A 22,835-nucleotide genomic window follows, 5' to 3' on the forward strand; every position below is an offset into this window, starting at 1 on the left:
CACATAGGACTACTCTAAGGACCGTCTGAAAGTTGAAAATCCGACAAGTGTTTTTGTTTTTGTTTTTAAGGAAAGACCTGTTTTTAACACATCTTGATCTGATAAGTGGTGGATTTATGGAATGCATTTTTAATAGAAAACATGCTGTATAAACCCACCAGCGAGTTTTGTGGTTCAGAGGGTTAATTAAGGTTCATTATCAGCTCATTTAATGTTATGGAACCTGCAACACTGCATTTACAAAGAGGAAAAATTTCACATTTCGAAGATACAGTCCTATGTTTGATCATAAACACACTTTGATTTTTGATTTATGTCTTCTTTTGGCTTTGGTTTACACAGTCACTGTTGTTCACTTATTTTGTTACTGTTTTCAGCTGGTGTTTGGCACTAAAACTACTCTATTATGTTTAGAAAAGGATCGTGGTTTGTATTAAGATAGACCTTGCTGCCACATAAACTTCATTATGTACAATTTCAGGGTAATAACTAGGAATGTCTCGTCCAATCCCATGAATTATGATGCCATTAGTAATGGTGCCAATGTTCTAAGGCTGAAATGTGAAAAGGAGGTGGTAACAGTTGTTAGCTGTTCTACTGGGGTAAATCATCACTATTCTACTTCAGCACAGCTTAAATATTGCTTGTTTGTTTGCCATAAACTTTTTACAAGTCTCTGTCATGGTGCTCCTTTACTCGCTAAACTTCACTTATGTTCTTAGCTTGCCATCAAAGAAGCGTTCACCTCCCTTGGTTCCTACACAAAGAGAAGCAACTAGGTACTACAGCTAATCTACAAAAAGTGTATTATAAAGGGAAATGGGAGTGGCAGATATGATATATTAAATCGCTCTAATTGAATCAAGACATGATCATACTTGATGGACATTCATTGTAACAACTCCTCCAGAGAGTTTCCATGCATTTGCAAATACTGTTCAGGTTATTTTCTGTTCTGGTTCAATAACCAGAATGGATGATATCGGCCTCCTAAAGCTACGAGAAAGTGAAGGAGGTGTCTTCTGGCCCACATGTATGTGTAAATTTGTAAATTTGTAAATTTGGATTTGTGTCCAGTCCCTTATTTACACAATGAAAAGGTAGTTCTTATTGGCAGCTGATGCTCAAATCATCAGTGCTGAACTTTCTCAGCAGCACATCAACACACCAAAATCATGCTTCCAACTGTATTTTTATTTAATTTTCTATCCCTTCTCTGTTTTTTTGTTCTCTTCTCCTCCTTTTCCTTATTGCATCACTTCCACCTTTACTTTGTCACAAATTAAATTTCCTCTCCTCTCCTTTCTCCTCCGTCTCATCACATCTCGTCCTCCTTTTCTCCTCAGTCCAACACAGTTACCTGGTGTTGACATGTTGATGTGGCCTCGCTGGCCCTTTAAGGACAAAATCCGTCCTGGCAGCAGGTTGCTATGGCAACCGCTGGCCAACACACATACAAAGGCAGACAGGTAGGTCGAGGAGGACTCCTGCTGATTCTCATTTCCATAGCATTTGTGTTGTTGTTATGTGGATGTTGGATGTGAATGTCGCAAACAATGGAAAAAGCAGCAGAAACAAATTCTAAAAATAATGTAGTCAGTGATTACATCCAGCTAAAAGTTCTTTCATTCTAGTTCTTTTATAATTGCTTTTACGCTTCTGTCTTTTACATTTAAATCTCTCTTTCATCTGAGAAAATATCATTGTGTATTTGATCTTTGAAATGATTAAAACTAGAATTACGACCGAATATTGTGTGGCTAACGTGACTAGCATTAGCGTTGAACATAGTGACAATCTTCTGTTTCAGGAGTCAGACAATGGAATGTGTTTGAAATAGTGACTAAAGTTAGGGGAACATGTTATTCAGCGGTCACGTCTAAGTTATTTCCAGGATGCTACTCCGCAATGCTAAACTAGCGATTTTAGTGATTTTGCAGAAATGCAATGACAAAAAACATCCTTGAATCCTTGAATATTTAAAAAAAAAAAAGTCTACATTTTCTGGCAAACGCACCAAACGAGTAAATAAATAGATGTGATGCTGATATTTCGGTGATATTTCCAAGTAGAAGGATCATTTAGAAAGAAATTTAAAGAAGAAAAAAAAGCTTTGCTTCACAATATCAACCACAGATGCAGAGAGTTTTCTTCCTGAAGGGGGCAGGGTCAGCAGTTTAGCTCTATTTAAAGCTATAGACACTGAAACAGCCCATTAAGCACAAGGCTAAAACTAGGGAGTTATATAGTCATGCTGAAAGGAACCATCTTTGTGGCATTTTGAGCTGAAAAAAAGACATTCTGGCAACATGTGAGACTTTCACTACTTCACTACAAAGGGGAACAATGGGATCTTTAAGACTTCTTCAGGGTGCCAGTGCCAATGGAGTATTAGCTATAACTGAGCCAAAACACGTCAACACCCCTATAATACAAGCAAAGCATAAAAATTGAAATCAATGTACAGAATGTAGTAAGAGATAGAAAATAATGCACCAAAATGAAAAGAGTTAAGAACCTCGTTCACCCACTAACAAAAGGATTTTAGTAAATTTTCTGCAGAAGGACTAATCAACTGATCTACTATATCAAATCCAATAAATGCAAATAAATAGCAATACAAAGAAATGTAGAACTGTTCATATAGATATAAGATCAATGAAGGACATAAGAGGAGGACAGACAGACTATAGGTGGAGATTTTGTTTCTGTTGCTCGGCCTGAATTCTGCAGTGATTTCCATCTAGTTGCCATGAGCACCAGCAGCAGCAGCCGTCTCGACATGACAGCCTCCCTCCCCCCTCCATCCCTCCATCTTTTTCATCATTCCTCTCCTCTCCCCCATAACCATCTGCCCTCTATCTTCCTCCTCCTCCATTCTCCATCCATTCTTCTCACGCCCATCATGTCTCTGTGGGTGCATTTTAACTCGTTCCAATTTGTCCTACAATTTCACACACTATTTCTATCTGCTTCCCTCCATCCATTCCTCCTACTGTATATTTCTCCATGTGTGAGGATGAAATTGAGCATACAGGGAACACCGGTAGGAACAACCTCTTTGCTTCAATAATTCAACACACCTCAGAGATGGTTCCCCATCTACAGGTTGGACAAGATTAAAGCCGGCCAAACCGCTTGTTGTAGTGTCAGTTTGCTTATAATATCTGACATTTTGAAAAACTAAAACAGATATGAATGTTAGACTCAAAAATCCACTAGCGTTTAGGCTATATTCTAACCTTTTAAGTCTGCTGAACTGTAGTTGCCTACAGTTGAGCTACAATGAAGTAAATGGGTAAAACTTTCCAATATTTCGCAATCAAAACACAAAGTTTAAAGAAAAGCTACATGACATGCTCGTATCATTGCGTAACACTGCTCAATTTCACAGTTTTTATTGATAAGCCAGCCTCACAAGACTGTCTACTTTCAATTAGGGTTATAAAATGATAGCAATGTGCACTAGTAATTGACACTTCATCAAAAGCAAATGGGAGATTGTTTGATAGAATGTTTGATGGTCTCACCTAAAGGCATCAGATGCAGAAACCAGAGGATAAAACGATAAAGTTAGGCAGCAGGTACTTCACCCTCTGTCTTCTCAACATGGTTCTTGTGCAGGTCTGTTGAGGTGCAGTATTCCACAGAAGTATTTGATTTATCAAGCTAAAATCTCATAAACATCTTTATAAATTACAAGATTTTGTGCTGCAAAAATTGTAGGCAAATCAGGCACGGTTGAACAGAAATTGTCCAAAAAATCTAATGATCTGAGATGGTGACCCACTAGCACAGACACTGAAGCTCATAAATAAGTCCCCACTATTGGTACTGATTGGAACCAGTCATATTTTAAATTTTTTTATATTAAATTATTATGAGGCACACTATTTGTTTTCCAACAGTGCATGTATGTCCCTCCTACTGCGATACCTATTAATATCTATCTAAAAAAAAAAGTTATTATTGTGGGACTACATTCTGGTTTCGTATTGTTAAAATGTCATTTCTAGCAGACAGCAGCTGGAGGACCTGAGCTGTGAGGCCGTCTGGAACTGTGCGGTGTGTCTCCACAAACCTCCAACTGTGCTGAAAGCAACCAGTAAATTGTCATACTAATGCAGATGTAACATCCACTAGAAACACTTGGGTCAACAACAAAGCAGCTGTGACCTGGAGCTGCAGGATCACGGCAACACCGACTGATCGTTTCCTCGGCTGCTGCTGTCATTGTGACAGCGAGTCACCTTGACAGGAAGCTGAACGACATCCAGAAGGACCTAAACACACCCACATACAGTCAACCTGTAGGGTGGAGATCCGCAGAATAAATACACACCTCTTGGTGTTTCATTCAATCAATCTGGGAGTCGACCTCTATCGACCCAGTGATCGGGAAGACAGCCGCCTCTGATCATTTGTCAATAAAGGCAAAGTACAAATCAACAGAAAGCGCACAAGCTGCCTCACAACAACACAGAACATTGAAACCTCCTTCTGTTTGTAGAGGAATAAATCACAAAACGGAAGGAATGAAAGGCTTCTCAGAGAGGCGGCGGAGTGTTTTGATTTGCATAATTTAAGATTTAAAGCTCCCTTTATTGATGAAGTAAAAACTAGCATCCCTTCGATATGCTGCTGTAGGTCTAAAATGCTCCGGGGGATTTCCCAGGATGCACTGGGAACTTCTCCTCTGACTCCTTTCTCTTTTCATACATTGACACACCACTAGTGCATGTCATTAACCCATTTCAGGTGAATAATTCCTAAATTTTTGTCTCAGCTTTGCAGCTGGTGGATTGTTTTACGGTCATGCCAAGATGTATAGAATGGTTTATTTTGTTTTACTGGATTGGTGCAAATGGTATATTGTTGGTGTTTTTATTAAATGAAACACACAAAAAATAAAGTGGTTTTAAAGAAATATCACATTTCTTTAAAACAGTTAAATTTTCCAGTGGAAGAGCACATCAAAGATGAGTAGTTCAAAGACCATCAAAAAAGGGCACAAAAATATATTTTTTTAAAAAATTGCTCAAACTGGGTAGCAGCATACTGCAGTGAATAGTTGACTAAAGAAAAAAAATTAACTTCCACCAAAGATGATTTTTTCTTTCTGTATTCTTAGTTGTTTCTTGAAAGGATTTTGAAGTTGAATAATAAAGTGAAAGGGGAGTCGAAAAAAACCCCACAAAACCCAACATAAATGAGATTTCTTTATCCAATCTGGATTTTATTAAGTAATTTTCATTAGACTTACATTTTTTAACTACACAACATTCTCCATGCTTTGTTTTGGTTGAACTTTTCTAGATTCAGAGGGTTATTATCTTACTAATGAGATTTAACCTCATATATTTGTTTTCTGGTTTGGTTCTGTTTTACGAAGGAATCGCATGCCAACAATGAGTAGTTCAAGGACTATTGGAATGTTGAAAATTTGAAAAATCATGTGTAATATTTCAATTTCTTGTGTAATATTTTTTTTACCATTTCAGTATCATTGCCAGTATTACTTCTTACTTTTCTATTCTAGTCCTTATTTTAGCTTATTTTTATTTTTAGTAATGCATCATACTTTTATCTAATTGCTTTTCTGTTAGGCACCACATTTACTCTCTTGTAATTTGTTTTTTCCTAAGCCATATCTGGCTAAAGAATTTTCTTTAGGATAAATAGTCTTTCTGTCTTATCTTATTTTAATTTATCTGTACAGTTTCTGGCTATGACATATTTTGGTGATTGATAAAATCTAACATGCCTTCTCTGAGCTAGGTTGTGGGGTTCAGATGTTCAAGCACAGGATCTAAATATTTCTTCCATTACTCCTTAAACTGTGCAGTTCATGTTTGAGTCATGCCACTAATGCACACATATTTCTGTTGAAGTTGAGGACATTCATAACTTCACCTTCCTATTTTAAATCAAAAATAAACATGGAATGATAAATTAAATCTTGTAAATGTGATTCTGAATGATCGTGAGGTCTAAAATGTGTTTTATAGACAGAAATAAAACCAACCACTGCATCATTTGGGTTTGTTCACTCTCAACTGCCAGCTGTGCATTATCTGGAAACACCAAACGTGTGTGAGAGCATTTTCCTCCTTTTTCTTCTAGTTTCTGTACATGCATGAAGCAGATTCATGAAGCCTTGAGACGGTTTTCACTCCCCTCTTTCTTTAAAGCATCTTCAAAGCACTTCATGGTTTTGCAGCAGCCCACTCGTCTGGCATCATTTCAGCCTCTTAGGTTCTATTTTAGCTGTTGTTGGACGAACAATTTTGGCGAGTTAGTTTTGAAACTCCTCTGCCTGAGGGTCTGAGAGCAGGAGAAGGTGCTGACATGACTCACTGTGAACCCCAAGCAGTTTCTGGGTGTTTTATTTGCTCCTGCCATATTTCTACTCACTGTGGGTTCATTTTTTACTGCAATATAAAGTCCTGCATCTAAATGGAAACAGAACAACTAGGACTAGAAGTAAAGAGAACTCAAAACTGTCTTTTGGGAAGAGTCCAAGGTGCTACCAGCACTGGAAAAAAATGGTGACTCCGCCTACAGATATTTCACTACTTAAATTTAAACTTGTACAGCCTACAGTTCAGCTGAAATGTCCCTGGTCACATGACTGTTGGTCACACCTGACAAATGATAGACTTCACACTTGCTACAAAAAGTGAAGAGATTTTGGTTTTTACAAAATCTAGCCAATGCAAATAGTATATTTTGGGAGATATTTTAAATAAGATATGTAGAATAACATCATTTTGATGAAATATCACTATTTTAAGCTTAGATTTAGCTACAGAACTTGATAATTCATCTGTTTTTGCATTTTCTGACTTTGACAAATGGTATAATTTTGACCTTTCCAATCGGCCAGCAGGTTCTTTTTCAGCAAGTCTTTAGATTAGAATGTTTTCTATCCATCATCTATTTTTTTCATCACTTATTTTATTGGATTCAATCTTTTTTGATCTTCAATGTTGTTTATTTCGTTGTACTTTATTTTTAAAGAATTCTATTGCCTTTTTGCTGTCATTCCTATAATATGTAGCTTTAGCATTATTTTTATTTCTTGTGTGCTCCATTTTCAAAATGTTTTACTGCACTTATTGCCTGCTTGCTAGTCACTTGGAAAACGTATAGTAACCAGCACAAAACAAGCAATACAAACAAAGTTTGATTGATCGACAACTCAAAACACTTTCAAGTTCATTACATGAGTCTTGTGTCAAATGAAGGTAGTAATCACACTAATTGTGACGCATTTCACATTGACATTAACACCAAAAGTAGGGTTAGAACAACAAATAATTACACCCTCCTGTCGACAGTCAGTAATCAGATGCTGCTACACAAAAGCCGAGGCTAATGTCAACCACGAACAACTAATTTTCAACTCATCTCAGCTCACAATCAGAACAAAATCTTTCATTTCTGCCCAAAAGTCAAAGGTTTAATCACAAAAAAATATTTCTGAAATCCATCTAAATGAAACAGATTTTATAAAGCAAAACAACTCGATATGCTCTGACACACGCAAACGTTTCTCCATCCTACCTCGGCTGTTGGTTGCCAGATCAGCCACCTTCTGAAAGGCATCCAGGAAAGCTGCTACCGCAACAACCGTCGTCCTGGGAGACACAACAGTGCAAACATTAGTTAGCGAAGAAGTTTCAATAAATATATTAGGTACAAATCTGATTCTGCTACGTATTTTTCAGCAATGGTTGACATTCTAGTTTTGGTTCCACTCACAGATTGTTGGACGGTTGGAAACTTCTTACGTTTTTTTAAAAATGCATTTGTCTTCATGTTTTTTAGCATTTATAATCATCATGACCTGTTTTAAAAAGTCCGTATTCTGCACATTTACAGGTTTATGATTCAATTTTTGATGCTTCGTAGAACATGTTTCTCACTACATGTCTGTTGCTCCTGTTACATGTTTAGTCACTGTGGGCTCATTTTTACAGCAATATAAAGTCCTGCATATCCATGGAAACAGAACAACAATGGCTGGAGGGAGAGAGAACTCAAAATGTATTTTGTGTAATATAGCATAGTTTGATTGCAATGAATAATTAAAAAGAGAAAAAAAATCTGATAATTTATTTTTAATTTGTTTCCATACGTCTCCTATCTGCTCTCCGTAAACACTGTTCAATCCAGTTCAGCCAAAATCATCCCTGAATTTTTATCATGTCACTGTTGGCCACAGCTGAATCACATGTGACCTAACGCTTATGCCAAGGAGTGCAAACTTTTTTGCTTTTCACAGGATATCGTTACAGAAAACAGTTTATCGTTAGCAGCGTTTGAAATAAGACTTGTAAAATTTAGTGATTTTAATGAAATATCACCAGTTTAAGCTGAGATTTGGTGAAGCTTTCCGACAGAACTGCACATCACAGCTGAATAATCCAATGATTCTTTCTAATTTTAGTTTCTGGATGATAAACGGTCTAATTTTGGTTATTTCTTTAAAAGATAAACGCCTGTCACACTCACCAATTTCTGTTCACCTTGACTGTGATGTGTTTTGAAACAACAGAATTCAAGCTTCAAGTCTCTGAAAGTAGATTTTTTCATGTCAGGCTATATTGAAATCAGCAGCAGTCGGTTTGATTCAGGAAAATAATCTAAGAACGTGTCTGACCATCCAGTGGACTAAAATTACTGCTGTGGTTGTTGGATCTAAAGCACATAAACAAAGTCTAAAATGCATAAAAAGCCTCCAAAGGGAGCCTCAGTGTGTGAAGTGAGGAGGAGCAGGAAACGTGTTGGTAATCAGCTGTGACCTCTGCTGACCGCCGGCCCATTGCAGAGTCTCTGGAGGCTGCTGCTGATCCGTCGCCCTGATAATGACTTTATGGTGGCATCATTAATCTCTGCCAGCCGCAGAAGGTTAATTGAGGTGTGTGTGTGTGTGTGTGTGTGTGTGTGTGTGTGTGTGTGTGTGTGTGTGTGTGTGTGTGTGTGTGTGTGTGTGTGTGTGTGTGTGTGTTCACAGAGCCTGTGTGGGCGGCTAATGGCTGGAAGGTGTCAGTACATGTATGTTGCCAATGATGCAGGTCGGGTTTAAATGCATGTTTGTGAGCATTTCTATACATTGTACGTTCGGAGTGGGTGAACCGGAGTGACAAGGACGAAGCGACACAACAGAAGAGGTGGGTCTGACATTTAAACACTTAATGAAGCAGACTGACTGGATTTTCATGAGCTGCAATTATACACTGAAGACGTGTGTTGGACCTGTGTGAACATATTTCTCTTTAAAGTACAGAAACAGCAATTAATAACATCATTGTTCAAATTCACACTGCACAAGAGGAATAAAATAATTTCAACAAATACTGCAGAAAAAACATAAAGGCAGCAAAAATTCATACACTGAAAAAAAAAAAGATCTGTAACATTATTTTAAAAAAGTTTCCCTTTTAATATTTAGGTCATTTTCTGTAATATAAAAATACAAGAAAATATCTAACAAATACAAAACCAGACACTGAATATACATTAAAAAATGTAACTGTCTGACAATAATTGATAATAAAAAACAAAACAAAACATAAAAATACTGTTAAGATAAATGATGCACAGAAATTGAGAAATTATTCCTTTTTTGGTACCATTTGTTAAATTCAAGCTTAATATTGTGAACATATTTCTAAAATTGGACAAAATTAGTGACAGCTAGCTGAGAAACAAGTACTGGTTCTGTAATTTACATAGATTTGCTTGTTATATGAGAAATAGCATGTATTATTATAAAGGTTTTTGCAACAAAAATGTAAAATTAATGTGTTTTCACCAGTGTATAATATGTATTAGCCTTACTAATTTGTCAAAAAAACGGCTCTGATCAACATATAGATACGTAATTTTTCAGAATATCTATTGCTCTGACCATACGTATACTATTATCATTATCATATAAAATTACATGTCATTTCACTGCTTTAACACAAATACTCTATTATACAAAAAATATTTTCTCTCAGTGTGGTATTTCATAGGTAAACAGTCATTACACTTGTGATTTGCAGAACTTTCCTTAATCTGAGAACAAACAGCTGGATAATAGTTGTGAAAATAAATGGTTTCAAAATACAGCTGTTAACACGTATGCTAAACTCTGACCATGGATGCGATTATCGTGCCAAAAAATCCAGAAAAGTGGAGCTGTGGATGCTGCAGCTCAAAAAAACAAAAAATGAACACCAAACCAAAGACAAATTCAATGCATACCTATATATTGGTCAACAAAATCTCTGTCAAAAGAGGATATAAAGTTGTACATAGGTGGAATAAAAGTGAAATATTTTAACTTGTCTATTCACTGTGACCATGGCACTGTAAAGGTTTCCTCACAAAGACAAGACATTTAGGTTTAATTTTCTGATAACTACATCACTGATAACTCATACATTTACAGGAAAAAAAATAAAATTTGATAATTAGAGCTGCAACCGTGAATCAATTACTTGTCAATTATTTTGCTAATTAATCAATTTCAGCAAGTTTTAAAAGAAAAAAAGACTGAATTCTCTGATTCCAGCTTATTAAAAGTGAATATTTGTTTGTTTGTTTGCTCCTTTATGATGATAAAATGAAAAGACACTTGTTATTCCAGACTTTGGACATTTTTCACTATTTTCTGACATTTCATAGACCAACAACTACACAATTAATTGAGAAAATAATCAACATGTGCAGGCTTGGTGTATACATTTGCATTAAAAAATAATACTGCACTTCTTGACTTTTCTTTCAGGCTAATGTGTCCAGACTTTGTGCAGTTTTAAGACACTTGGAGCAGAAATTACTAAAATTAAATGTCATCCAGTTATCCAGTGTAGGTAGGGTTAGAGTCCCTATATTACCAGAGTAGCGACATGATGGGTCCAAAAAATTTTGGTCACGTGATCTATGGAAGCCATTTTGTTTCCTATTCATGAACGCCGGGTTTTCCTGTTAACGTTGTTTACACCGCAGACAGTAATTCCAGGTCTTCCAACGCTTCCTAAATTCCCTGAAAAATGACAGGCTGTTGTGCCTTTGGGTGCACAAATCGGTCAGAGAAGGGATTCCACATGTTTAGGTTTCCCAGTGATCCTGAAAGAAGAAAACTGTGGGACAATAAAGTCCGGAGAGTGGGATGGAAACCGACTTCATCATCGTTTTTGTGCCAGGTTAGTCCCATGTATATACTTTCATGTTATGATGTATGGGTGAATGACAGATAGAAAAGTTTGATGTGATTTTAGGCAGTTGTGATTATTTTGACTTTGACTATTTTCATGCATGGAGATGTGTTACTGGTGACTGTTGGGTACCGTAGCGGCCCGTATTCGGGCCGTCTTGAGATGTGCAAACGTATTTTGCTAAATTGACTGAAGCTGCAAACTCGATGATAGAAACATTATACACCCATGGAAAGCTTAGATTCTCATGAATCCACCAGCATAAACCACTTTCAGATGTGATTACCACAGCGGGTAATATACACACATTTGTCCAACAAACAACGTAAACGGCACAACTCACCTTTGAAGGCTCATAACTAGTCACAGATTAAAATATTCCACAAAAAACAGCCATAATCCAACCTTGGACATCCAGACAAAACAAGTCAGTAAAATATTTTGTCCAAAACATGTCTTGAAATCAGTAAACAATCCACAAATAGCTAGTTTTCGAGAATGTGCACCTCGCACTGCGCGTCCCATATTTGGGATAGGCTCCAGTAGAGTTCCTGCATCCTCTAAATTGTAAAAAAAAAATCATTATTATTGATAAGCAATCATCCTTTTTTACTTTTGAACAATGATTAGAAAGCTTAGAATGTAAAAATCCAAATAAAACACATAGCGCGCTAAGCAAGTACACACACAGTCACGGGTGCATTAGTGCGTGGCACAGTGAATGGAAACAAAATGGCGTCAAATCCCCAGTTGTCGCTACTCTGGTAATATAGGTACAGCTACATTGCAGAAAAACATCCAGTCTACTACACTGTGCATGTGTTTTATATTTACCTCAGCTGTGACTGCAGTTTGCTGGCCTTGCTGATGAAGTCGTCCCAGACCGGGTAGCTGCCCTGAAAAAAGAAAAGAAAGAGGAAAAAAATGATGAAATTCCAATGCAAACCGCATTTTCCAGCAACAATCAATCACAGACAGCAGTGAATGCAAAAATGCGGACAGAAGTTGTTGGGTTTTTTTTTGTTGCTGTATTTTCTAAATTTTACACAACATGCTGCAACTGAAGAAGCTGCTTTCAAAGTGGATTGATCCGCCTTTATTAAGGTCAGCGTCGGTGCTGATTAAAAGCTAACATATCAGGTCAGTGTGTCACGAGGAATTACATTAATGAGACCTCCGTCACACTTTAGGCTTGTTTCTTATCACACAGTTCACACAGTACCACTCGTTCTTTACTGAGCAGGAAGAGTTTCCTTTTATACTCAGGGGCTAAATATATACATTAAGTTTGCTGTGCACAACTCCTTCAGCTTAAAACACATAAATCCTGAGCATCAGACGCAGCGTTTATACAGACAACAAGGAGACAGATCAATACAGTCGATCCATGCGCCCCCACCCGCCCATGCTGTCTAGCTGAGGCCGAACAAGCGCTCCCCGTGCCCCTCCAGGCATGCAAATATAGCACAGAAGTCCACCGTCCGGCTTCAATACGAGACAGATGAGGAGGCGAACGCTGCAGCGCTGCGGTACTGCTGCATGCTCAGAAAGTAGGGAGACACTGCAGACACAAGGAAAAGTAGGGTACGCTTCTAATGTCAGCAGGAGTCCCCTGATGTGCTCTGAGTGGGTGGGGTGTTGTGTTTTTTTTTTAACCACAGCAACACAGCAGAATAAGACAGAACAGTCAGAATAGTCTAGACAAAGAATTCTGGATGTACGTTTATGCTTTCTGCATTTACATTCTAATCGTCATTCATTATGTCTGTAAACTTATCTGCACCTTCTTATGTCATTTGCACATCCAAGCACATTCTCATCTGCACATTTCTGTATACTCTTTAAAAAAAATACTGTCACTCTTGTATATTCTGTTGATTTTTTTTCTATATTAGATTTAATAAATTTGTATCATTTTTCACTTTATTTTATTTTACCTTCACTTTATACCCTAATGTTCTGTGTTGTCTTATTCTTTATCCCTTTATTGAATATCCATGCTGCTGTAACAATTTAATTTCCTTCTTGGGAATAGTAAAGTCATCTAAGTTTGAAAACTAAGTGAAACATTTGTTCGTCACATTTTTATACAGATTTTATCTAATATACACAAACTGAGCAAGAGGAATTTAACTTTAATGTAATAGATAAAAATTAATGCAAAAAAAAACAAACCTTTTGTATTTGAGCACAATTTGAATTTAACTAACAGAAATAAAGACAGTTTTAGCTCTTCAACTGTCATAATTCCAGCATCTTCTTATGATTTTATTAGTGTCAGAAGTAAAACTAAACCAGCATCACACGCTATAAGTTTCAAGGCTTCGGGTGTTTCTGATGAATGAAATTTTATCATCACAAAATCTGTACAAAATCACATGAACAGTGTCTCTGTGCAAGTTTGATGTACTGTTTTCCATGATACAATAAGAGGCTTACACTAAGGAAAATCTAAGACAAATACAACTTTAAAAAGACAGATTTAAATGTCTACGAGTTTTAATGCAATATCCACATCCAAATTGTAAGAGAATTAATGGCTGTCGTTATATTCCCTTTTGTCCACACTGGGTGTGATAAAATCCACTCCTGCTGCAGAACCGAATCCGTGCTGGGTACAAATTTACATTCTGTAATTCAGCCAAAGCCGCTAATGAGCCAACACAAGTCTTATTTTATTCAATGACTAAAATTATTGATGCATTAATGTGCGCATCATTTTTAGTACTGCAGATCATTTTAATTACTTTGTATAGAACTGCTGGGTAGCTTGAAAATCACTCAACTCTTATTTGATTGTCTAGGAATATATTATCATTTAGTTACATTTTGGCTACTGATGTTACACATACTGGAGACTCTACACATTATAGGTGTTTTACTACTTGAATTTTTATTTGTTTAAATGTTTCATGGCTGCCGGGAGGAGCAAAAAATTGGTTTTGTAAAGACAACATGAATTTCATCTGGATTTTGGGGTTCAGTGGATTAAAATTTAAGTTTCAAAACTTGCAGAATGGCAGAAATGTTTTCTTTTTTACACAATATGGTTGTTTCAAATGATTTCTTATTGGCATTTTTTATATAAAAGAAGTGGTTTTGATAATACATTATATCAAAATTCTATATTTGGTTAATATGAGCAGTTTGTGGACAATCGGATGGTTAAAAATCCAACAATTCTTTCGGTTTCTGGCTTATAAGTGACGACACTTTGCAGATTCTCGTGAAGGCCTTTTGAACCAAATAGTGGGTTTTGAGCTTCAGAGGGTTAAAATGAATCGACAAAGGAACTAAAGTTACCACGTGAATGTAATGAAACTGAATTGTAGTAGGGTGCAGGTTGAAAGTAGAGGGAAATGGAAATAGTCAAGTAAATGTACTGTTAAAACCTCATTTTAGCTTTAACTCATTTAAAGGATGCATTAGAGGACAGAAAAGCTGTAGATTTTGTCTTTAACTGTAGTGATTCTACAGTATGAAGGATGTCTTCACAGCCACTCCTCATCCACATATCCTGAGCACTATATTTGGGTAGAATTGGATGAATATGAATTAGATCCTGCTACATTTCCTCCCTGTGTTCCTGCAGAAAGCTGTCAGGCTTCACTCCTTCGCTGCTTTGTGGGCGTTGCCTCTTTTTTCTTTTTTCTTTCCCTCAGCACTGCTGCTCTGTAACGGTGCAGCTGAAGCTGGGTGTGTTCAGCCTTTCCTCTGTAAGAGTGATGCCCAGCGTCATCGCCTGCCTACCGTTGCTATGGCAATGTGGCTGCTGCTGCTGCAGAGGGCTTCACACAGAGAAGGATTTGTGGGGAGGGGAGGGTCACACGTGCATGCTTCCTCACCCAAACACACAAATCATGATTCTGTGACACACATTTGCTTTTCTTTGTTGCTTTCATATTCAACACTCGGATGTTTTCCCCCTTCTTTTCCCCTCTTTCTCCATCTCACACACAAACCACATTTCCATTTCTCAAATCTTTTCCTCTCACAGCTCTTTGCTGCTCATTCATCATATTCTCTCTGTTACACTGTACATATAGAAACCCACATCTCATTACATCCTCTCTCCCTTCCTCCATCTCTATCGGACACACCGGCAGAGGCAAGGGCAGGGTCGCTGCATCTATCAGTCACTGAGGACATAAATTGTCACCGTGGCAACAACCAGGGGCAGCAGCAGCAGCAGCAGCCTGCTGGTCCTTCAGGAATTCACTGTTCTGTTTGTTTGGTTTTCTCAGCAAATGCACAGGCACTGTGTTAGCGATTATCTGTGAAAATTTATGATTGGAGGAACATCAGGCCATGAGTTCAGTTCAGCGAATGTCACCTTACTCACTGGACACTAGGGCTGGCCCGAATAGTGATTTCTGGCCTCCGAATATTCGGGCCCTATTACAGACGAATATCCAAATATTCGTTCCGCCCCACATAATGTCCGACGGGGGGCGGGGGCGCGGCGGCGGTGTGCGGCGGCGGTGTGTGGCCCGAATATTCGGATCCATTCATGTGGTCTCCCGGGTCCAAATTTTGCCTTTGTTTTGTCTTCAGCGAAACTGAAGAATTCGCAAACAGCGGAGGTCTTCCGCATGTGTTTATGCAACGAAGTGAAGCATGACGTCAGAGTCGGCAGCCACCCGGCCATCGGGTGGTGGTAGCAAACACGAATGGAAGAGCCGAAATGAGCCGAAGAACACAGCGGGATGAGCCGAAGTGGGTCGAAGGCGCAGGGAAGAGACGAGCTCCGAATATTTTCGTCTGGGGGGAGGAGGGGGTGATCACATAGACCGGTAACGTCCGGGGGTGGGGGTGGGGGTGTATTCGGATATCAAAATTAATATCCGGATACCACCGTAGCGAACAAATGTTCGGATAGTCGGGTCCAGCCCTACTGGACACCAAAACAAACGGCATGTCTTTGTGAAATTGACGAAATTGCATGATTGATTAACCACAAATTGTAGCACTGATTGTTGTATTTTAAACTTTCTGGTGGTCCTCATCTAGCTAGATCAAGTAACTGTTCAGATAAAAAAAAATATATATAAAGAAATTTCATTAAAATTTCTTCTGGTTTCTCCGACCATATTTTGTAAAAACACAAAGAAATCTTGGCTCCTTAACACAACCAGAAAGTTATGACAGTTGCCAATAACTGTCATGTGACACAAATTCAAGGACCTTTTAGCTGAACTGAGTTGAACTGCAGGCAGTGTACACACGTTGCAGAAATTTGGCAAATGTGGAAAAAAAATTACAAAATGTAAGTAGCAAAATATCTACAGAGCCACCATTTTTTTCCAGTAATGGTAGCACCTGCGAGTACTTTTTCTACAATAAATCAACAAAATTCAAAATTTATTTGTTCTTTTCTGGCTTGTTTATGTTGTTGTAACTGGTCATGGTTGTAATGATTCCATAGAGGTGGAAGACTGCATATTGTAGTGAAAAATTAACCCACAGTGAGTAAAAATGTGACAAGAAAAAAATATGCCTAGAAACTGCTGAGATTTCAGAGAGTTAAAAGGTTTTTGCACTTGTAATTAGTTCAGTGGTTTGGGAACAATCGATAGATCATCTGTAGGTCAATGTCCCACTTTAGCAGCAACTTTCCAACCCCAACACTCAGACTTGTTATCAGATGATAAAGATATAAGAGCTACGACAAAGACCAGAGCAGAAAGAGACCCACAGCAGCCAATTTCACAACAAAACAACTAAACAAAAGTGACCCATTTGGACGAAGCACCAAAGTCAATGCAGTAGCTCCGTCCGTGAGGTTTCCATGACGATCAGCTGCCTCCCCAAAAAGAGAGCAGGATTATTTTAGCTCCGAGGTGATTAAGATAAATGGTAATTAGCATTCAGCTAATGCGTTCAGTGCCATTAGTTTAAAACAAGACACACACACAGTCACAGCAAAGCCTTGAACTCTGGATGTTTGGAGGTAACAATATGATTAAAGGATAGAAATAGTTACTGTGTTCAACATGGTTGAGAATGTGTTATTACACACAGATAGAAAGTTCTAGTTTATTACACGTTTGCATTTGAAAATTCATCGACTCATAACTCTGACTTTTTATCCAGGAATTCGCTGTTAGATGAACAGATTCCTATTTTGAGCTAGAAACTTGAAATAAAAAGAGTATTGTGTTGGATTCAGGGATTTATTTTCAGCCTGGCCAAATATTGTACCCAATATTCAGGATTTGTCCTGATATTTAGTATATTTTTTCTTGATTTCTAATTCCTAATTGATTTTTTAAAAAAAAGTTTACTTTGGCCCTGATGAAGCCGCATCTTACTATCTGTCATCACAACTCTGTGGTCTCAAGTAATGTCCCACTAACAGCCTCTCAGCGCTGATGGATAAAAGTTATAAAGTTGAATCAAGCACATAAAATGAACAAAAGCATTTCAACACAGTTCTGTGTTGGAGTTTGTGTTTTTATACATTTTGATACCAAGATTTGAAGTTTGAAATTTGGCCGTTGCCATTTTGGTGTTCTGAAACTGAATGTGAAAAGCCGGCAGTGGATCTGACTGAGAAGTTAAGGACATGTATACATAGTAACTTGTCAATCATAAGGCCTTAATATATTCTTTATCGTCTATTTGCATCTAAATGGCATCAAATTTTACAAAACCAACACCATGATATGTTGAAAGAGATTTGAAAATAGCAATTAAAACCACAAACTCATTAGGAAAATGTTCCCTGAGGTAACAAATCATGTGAGAAGTAGGTCAGACTTCTTTCTGCAGACAGATGAGTTGCCCCCTGTTGGTTGAGCCCAAACATTTTCTGGGCATTTTTTACTACTGTCACATTTTTACTCAACAGCACAGCTCTGATGAAACAGCACAACCATGGCTCGACATAAAAAGAGCTGCATGACACAGTTAAAAGTCTATTATTTTAACTGATAGAATGGAATATCATAGATGAGTTGTTCAAAGACCATCAAAAAGTAGACAAACCCAGAATTTTTCCGATTTTTACAGTTTTTGGCTCTGATAGTGTATTTTTGACATTTTTTCTTAATTCTATAATATCAATTTGCTGCCATAGCTTCCTCTTCTGTGCTCTGTGTAAATGCTGCCTGCAGTTCAGCCAAATAATCTCTGATTTTTTGTCACAAAACTGTTGGTTGCAGCTGAGTCACCAATGGCTACCGGTTGCAGTGGACAGCGGAGATTATTTTTTTCTTACTCGGTATCTTTTTTTGAATTTTTAAACAAGACATACAGAATAAATTATTTATTAAAACGTCATGATTTTAAGCTTAGATTTGGTTCATTTTTCCACCAGAATTGTGAATTATAGTAATTCAAAGACTGCCAGAGTAGAAAATCTGATGGGTTTTTTTTATGTTTTACCATTTTTATGTTGTTTTTTAATGTTTTCTGACTAATGAAAGATGCAATTTTGGTTATTAAAAAAACATGCCTTTAAAGCTGCTGGTGGGTTTTGCTAGCCTAGCCGTGCTAGACAACCCACGGCAACAAATTTAATTCTCTGCTAGGGTGGGTCTAGTTACCCTCCATAAGGCTCGAGGTTGGATGCTCCTAAAACTGGCCGGACCAATCACTGTGAAGTGTAGAGTCAGAAGGCGGGCGTAACTAAGTGACGACAGAGGCGCGACGATTCTGACAGAAAACACCGGCGCACAATAAACAGTTACTTTTCGACTCGGCTTTGGCCACAGCCCTTAAAGATTTGAAGCTAAAATTCAACTTGAAAGATAAACAAAGGACGGCACTGAAGTGTTTCATTGAGAAGACAGACGTATTTGGACTTATGCCGACGGGATATGGCAAATCCTTAATATACCAGTTGGCTCCGCTGGTTGGGAAGCTAATGGGACTTAGCCACAATCCGGCGCTCTAGGAACTACATCAGCCTATTCGTTGCACTGACTGGTTGTATACCTACCCAATTGCTGCAGAGTGATTTGACAGACAACCTTTTAGCCCGCCTCCCTCCCTGTCGAGCGTTCCTAGACCCTTGTGTCTGAAGAGCTGGGTCTAACGCAGCTAGGCTAGGGTTTTGCAGTTCAGAGGGTACTTTTCAGACTTTGGAAGATATCCATCTTTTATACTCAGACTGTGGCTACAACTGTCATCTAGATGGATGGATCATTTTAACTTTAAAATGTTAATTTTATATTAAAATGTATTGTATGGATGTAGCTTGAGTCTTCAGGCTCTCACCAACCCCAATATAAAACCAGAGTCCATTATTTCCACCAAACAACCACAGACAAGCTGGGTGTATGTACAAAATCAGCCCAGGATTGAACAGCAAACTAGCTGCTGAAAGAGGAAAATGGTAGCTAAGGAGTCAATTTCACAGTTGGTGGAGCCCAAAAATGAGCTACAAGGAGAGAAAATAATGGAGTTAATCAGAAAGCATCAGCATGACACTATCACTCTGTAGATCTGTGATAAAGAATATGTTTAAAAATCAGGCCAAAACTGTAGATATTGTACACATCCAAATTTTGTAATTTTGCAGATATTACTACGCTTGAACAGAAAATTTACTGTTTTACTGTATTTAAATCTGACAGAAATATCACTATTTTACACATATTTGCAGTTAGTTGACAGAAAATGTATATAAATTCTTTAAAAATGGTAAATGATTGTTTTAAACTATTATTTTAAAGCTGAAGAGCTATTTTAGCAGTTGGCAGAGACCAAACAAAAGCTACAGGAAAAGACAATAATGTAGTTTACCAGAAAGCAACGGCATGATAGTGGAACTTTTTCTGCAGATCTGTGAAGAAAAGACACACTCGCTTTGTCTCAGATATATAGAGAAGTAGCTTAATCCAGCTTTAAACACTGTACAGATGTCAAAGCAATGATCCAAAGCCACAGCAGCAACAGTTCGGCATCTATTCAACAAGGAAAAAAACACTAGAAAAGACGAGTTTAAAGGCAGATTTGAGTGTAAAGCAGCTCACAGTATAAGAGGATGAGCCAGTTTCTCATCCTCCAGGGAAAAACATGCAGATCGGTTCCACTTAAACGGATCAACAGTAATGTGTCTGTTTGGATTTAAGCAGCACAATGATGTGTAGATGATTAACGGCACGCAGCCCAACACCTTCACATTTATACGGGACGTGGAACCAGCGTACAGGGAGGAAATGTAGATTTTGAAGTGAGGAAATGAATGGAGGGAAAAGAGACAACGCTGCAAATCTCAAGCACTCGATTTAATCAAAACGGGGGCAGGAGGTCGATCTCATACAAGCGCAACAACACGAGGCTCTAACTACAGTAAAACAGAAGTTGGTGGGCTGCAAGAATTTACAGTGCTTGCTAAAGCCACTTTAGAAAGCTAGAAATGCATTCTCATGTCTCCATCAGCACTTCATTGAAGACACAAAAAAGCAGACCGAGCAGGACCCATATTCTCCATTACAACAGGAATAAATAAACCCCCTAACATCACTTCAATGTTAAATGATTTCAAACTGCATCACCTCTCAAAAATTGTATTATATGTACATTTACCAGTGGAGTATTTCCTTTTATAAACATCAAAAACAAATATTTTTGAAAGACTATATTGAAAAGACAGGTCCCATGTTAGAAACACAGTGCAACAGAAGCCTGTCTGCATGAATATAGTTTAAAGAATGAGTTGTAGACACCAGAACTTTCTACATTTTGGACCATTGTCTATCTGCATGTCGGCATCATGGTTCCACATGGACAATAATGAAACAGAACCACTCAAAAATGTAATAACTGTGAGACTTCACAAAGATGGAAAAGAAGCCAGCAAAAAAAAAAATCAATGGAAACACAGTTGTAGCAGAAATCAAGATGTTTAGAAGGAGGCATAGTACTACCAATCAGGGCAGCAATGGTTGTCCTCCTAAAATAGACAGTGCACTACTTTCATAATCTAGCTCTGTAAAACAGATGGGCAGGTGCTTCAGACATGACACAGGAGTTACCAGTAAAAACCTGAGTTTCTCTAACAGCATAGACAATGTGGAGGATCGTTAAGAACCCTCATCAACCTCTATGAATGATGTCCAAGGATGTCCAAGGAGTTTGTGCAAACCAAAACCACAAGTTGAAACTTTGCTAAAGAACATGAAAGGAAGTCTGATGAACATTTGAAGCACATTCTTTGGTCAAATGACACTAAGATAAATCTGTTAAGCTAAGATGGAACTTAGCCTAACAAGAGTGGCGTGACCGTGATCAGGACCACCATAGTGAACACATACACCCCCTGTTAAAAGTTTTGAATGAGAAAGTGTCTCAAAACTTTTGACAGGGGGTGTAGTCCTGACAGTAAAGCATGGAGGTGGGAATGTGATGATATGGGGCTGAAAGAGTGCAAAAGGTGTTGAGAAGATGATAGTTACAGATGGCACCGTAATTATCTGTGGATTTATCAAAATACTAGCTGACAAGATGATTTCCAGTCTGCAGAAACTTGGCAGAAGATAAATATTCCTGAATGATGATAATCCAAAACAATCGAAAGCTACAACCTGGTAAAGTACATGGCCTGACTTGTATTCAATAGAACACATTTGAGGTATTTTAAAGACAAATATAGAGCAACATAACTCATTCAACAAATAAAAAGATTTAAAAAAATAGTCTGAAAAATTGCAGAACATCTGTTGAAAAGACAAAAGATCTGAAACTGTGCAATAAAAGAGTTTTGTTGCATTGAGTTCCTACTGTGGGGCTTGTATTCTTAACATAGTCAATCTAAACTGTCAGAACAAATGTTCTACTGTTCAACTTAGAAATGATGCATTTACTGTAAGGTGATAGAATTTTGAATAATATGACATTTAAGAGATGTTGAACTGATTGGTTATTGTACATAACTTTAACATGGCCACTATCAGACCTGTTTTTATGTCTTTTTATTGCTGTCTGTCCAAAATATACAAAGAAGAGCTTACAGCTTCTTAAACATTTCTGGGCCCAGGTTATGAGATCTTAGGTTCTTTTAGTGCAACATAAAAGGAGTAATATTGTTACACATTTCATCTCTAAATGTTCAAACCTTGTGAAAACACCCTCCAAAAATGAATTATAAGTGATGACAAGTTGAGTTTTCTCATTGTTTATGCCTAATTAAACTGAAGTGTTGAGGGTGAAAAAAGGAGGCTTTCACCTGATGCTGCAAGCTGCATCTACATCTACAAACACCCAGACAAGACGTTTGCATGTGAAAGATGATTAGAAGCAGCAGACTGGAGACTCCTCCACGCTGACACGGTGAAACACATCTCCACCCACACATGCTGATGCTAACGGAGGGAAACCTGCGACCGACTTTCTGTGAGTATGAATTAAACATCAGGCTGCTTTATCTCATCTGGATACTTCAGTCAGATGAAAATAACATTTAGTTTTTTGTTGCAGTTACTTTCATGTGCATTATGGAGCTCTGATAAGGTGGTGACACTATGTGTACCAACATCTGCTAAAATATATCCCCATGAGAGCACAAAAGTACCCTTCACAATAACCAAAACACATTATAACAATGCTTGTACAGCTCAAAGATTATCCCTGTAACAACATGCACATATTTAACTGTAGTAGCTCTGTTAGCGTTAG

General features: G+C 37.8%; 1 protein-coding gene across 6 annotated transcripts in view; it reads right to left on the bottom strand.

Moving 5' to 3' along the window:
* LOC110968659 (protein MTSS 1-like) overlaps positions 1-22,835 on the bottom strand; it is a 92,858-nt gene that overhangs the window by 64,344 nt on the left and 5,679 nt on the right. For all 6 annotated transcript variants that reach the window (XM_051955105.1, XM_051955109.1, XM_051955104.1 and 3 more), the window contains exons 2-3: positions 12,048-12,109; positions 7,567-7,640 (exon numbers count right to left, since the gene is read on the bottom strand). In XM_051955105.1, the coding sequence (XP_051811065.1) occupies positions 7,567-7,640; positions 12,048-12,109 (136 nt within the window). The remainder of the gene's footprint in view (positions 1-7,566; positions 7,641-12,047; positions 12,110-22,835) is intronic.

The sequence above is a fragment of the Acanthochromis polyacanthus genome, chromosome 11 (assembly GCF_021347895.1).
Source record: "Acanthochromis polyacanthus isolate Apoly-LR-REF ecotype Palm Island chromosome 11, KAUST_Apoly_ChrSc, whole genome shotgun sequence".
Taxonomy (NCBI): domain Eukaryota; kingdom Metazoa; phylum Chordata; class Actinopteri; family Pomacentridae; genus Acanthochromis; species Acanthochromis polyacanthus.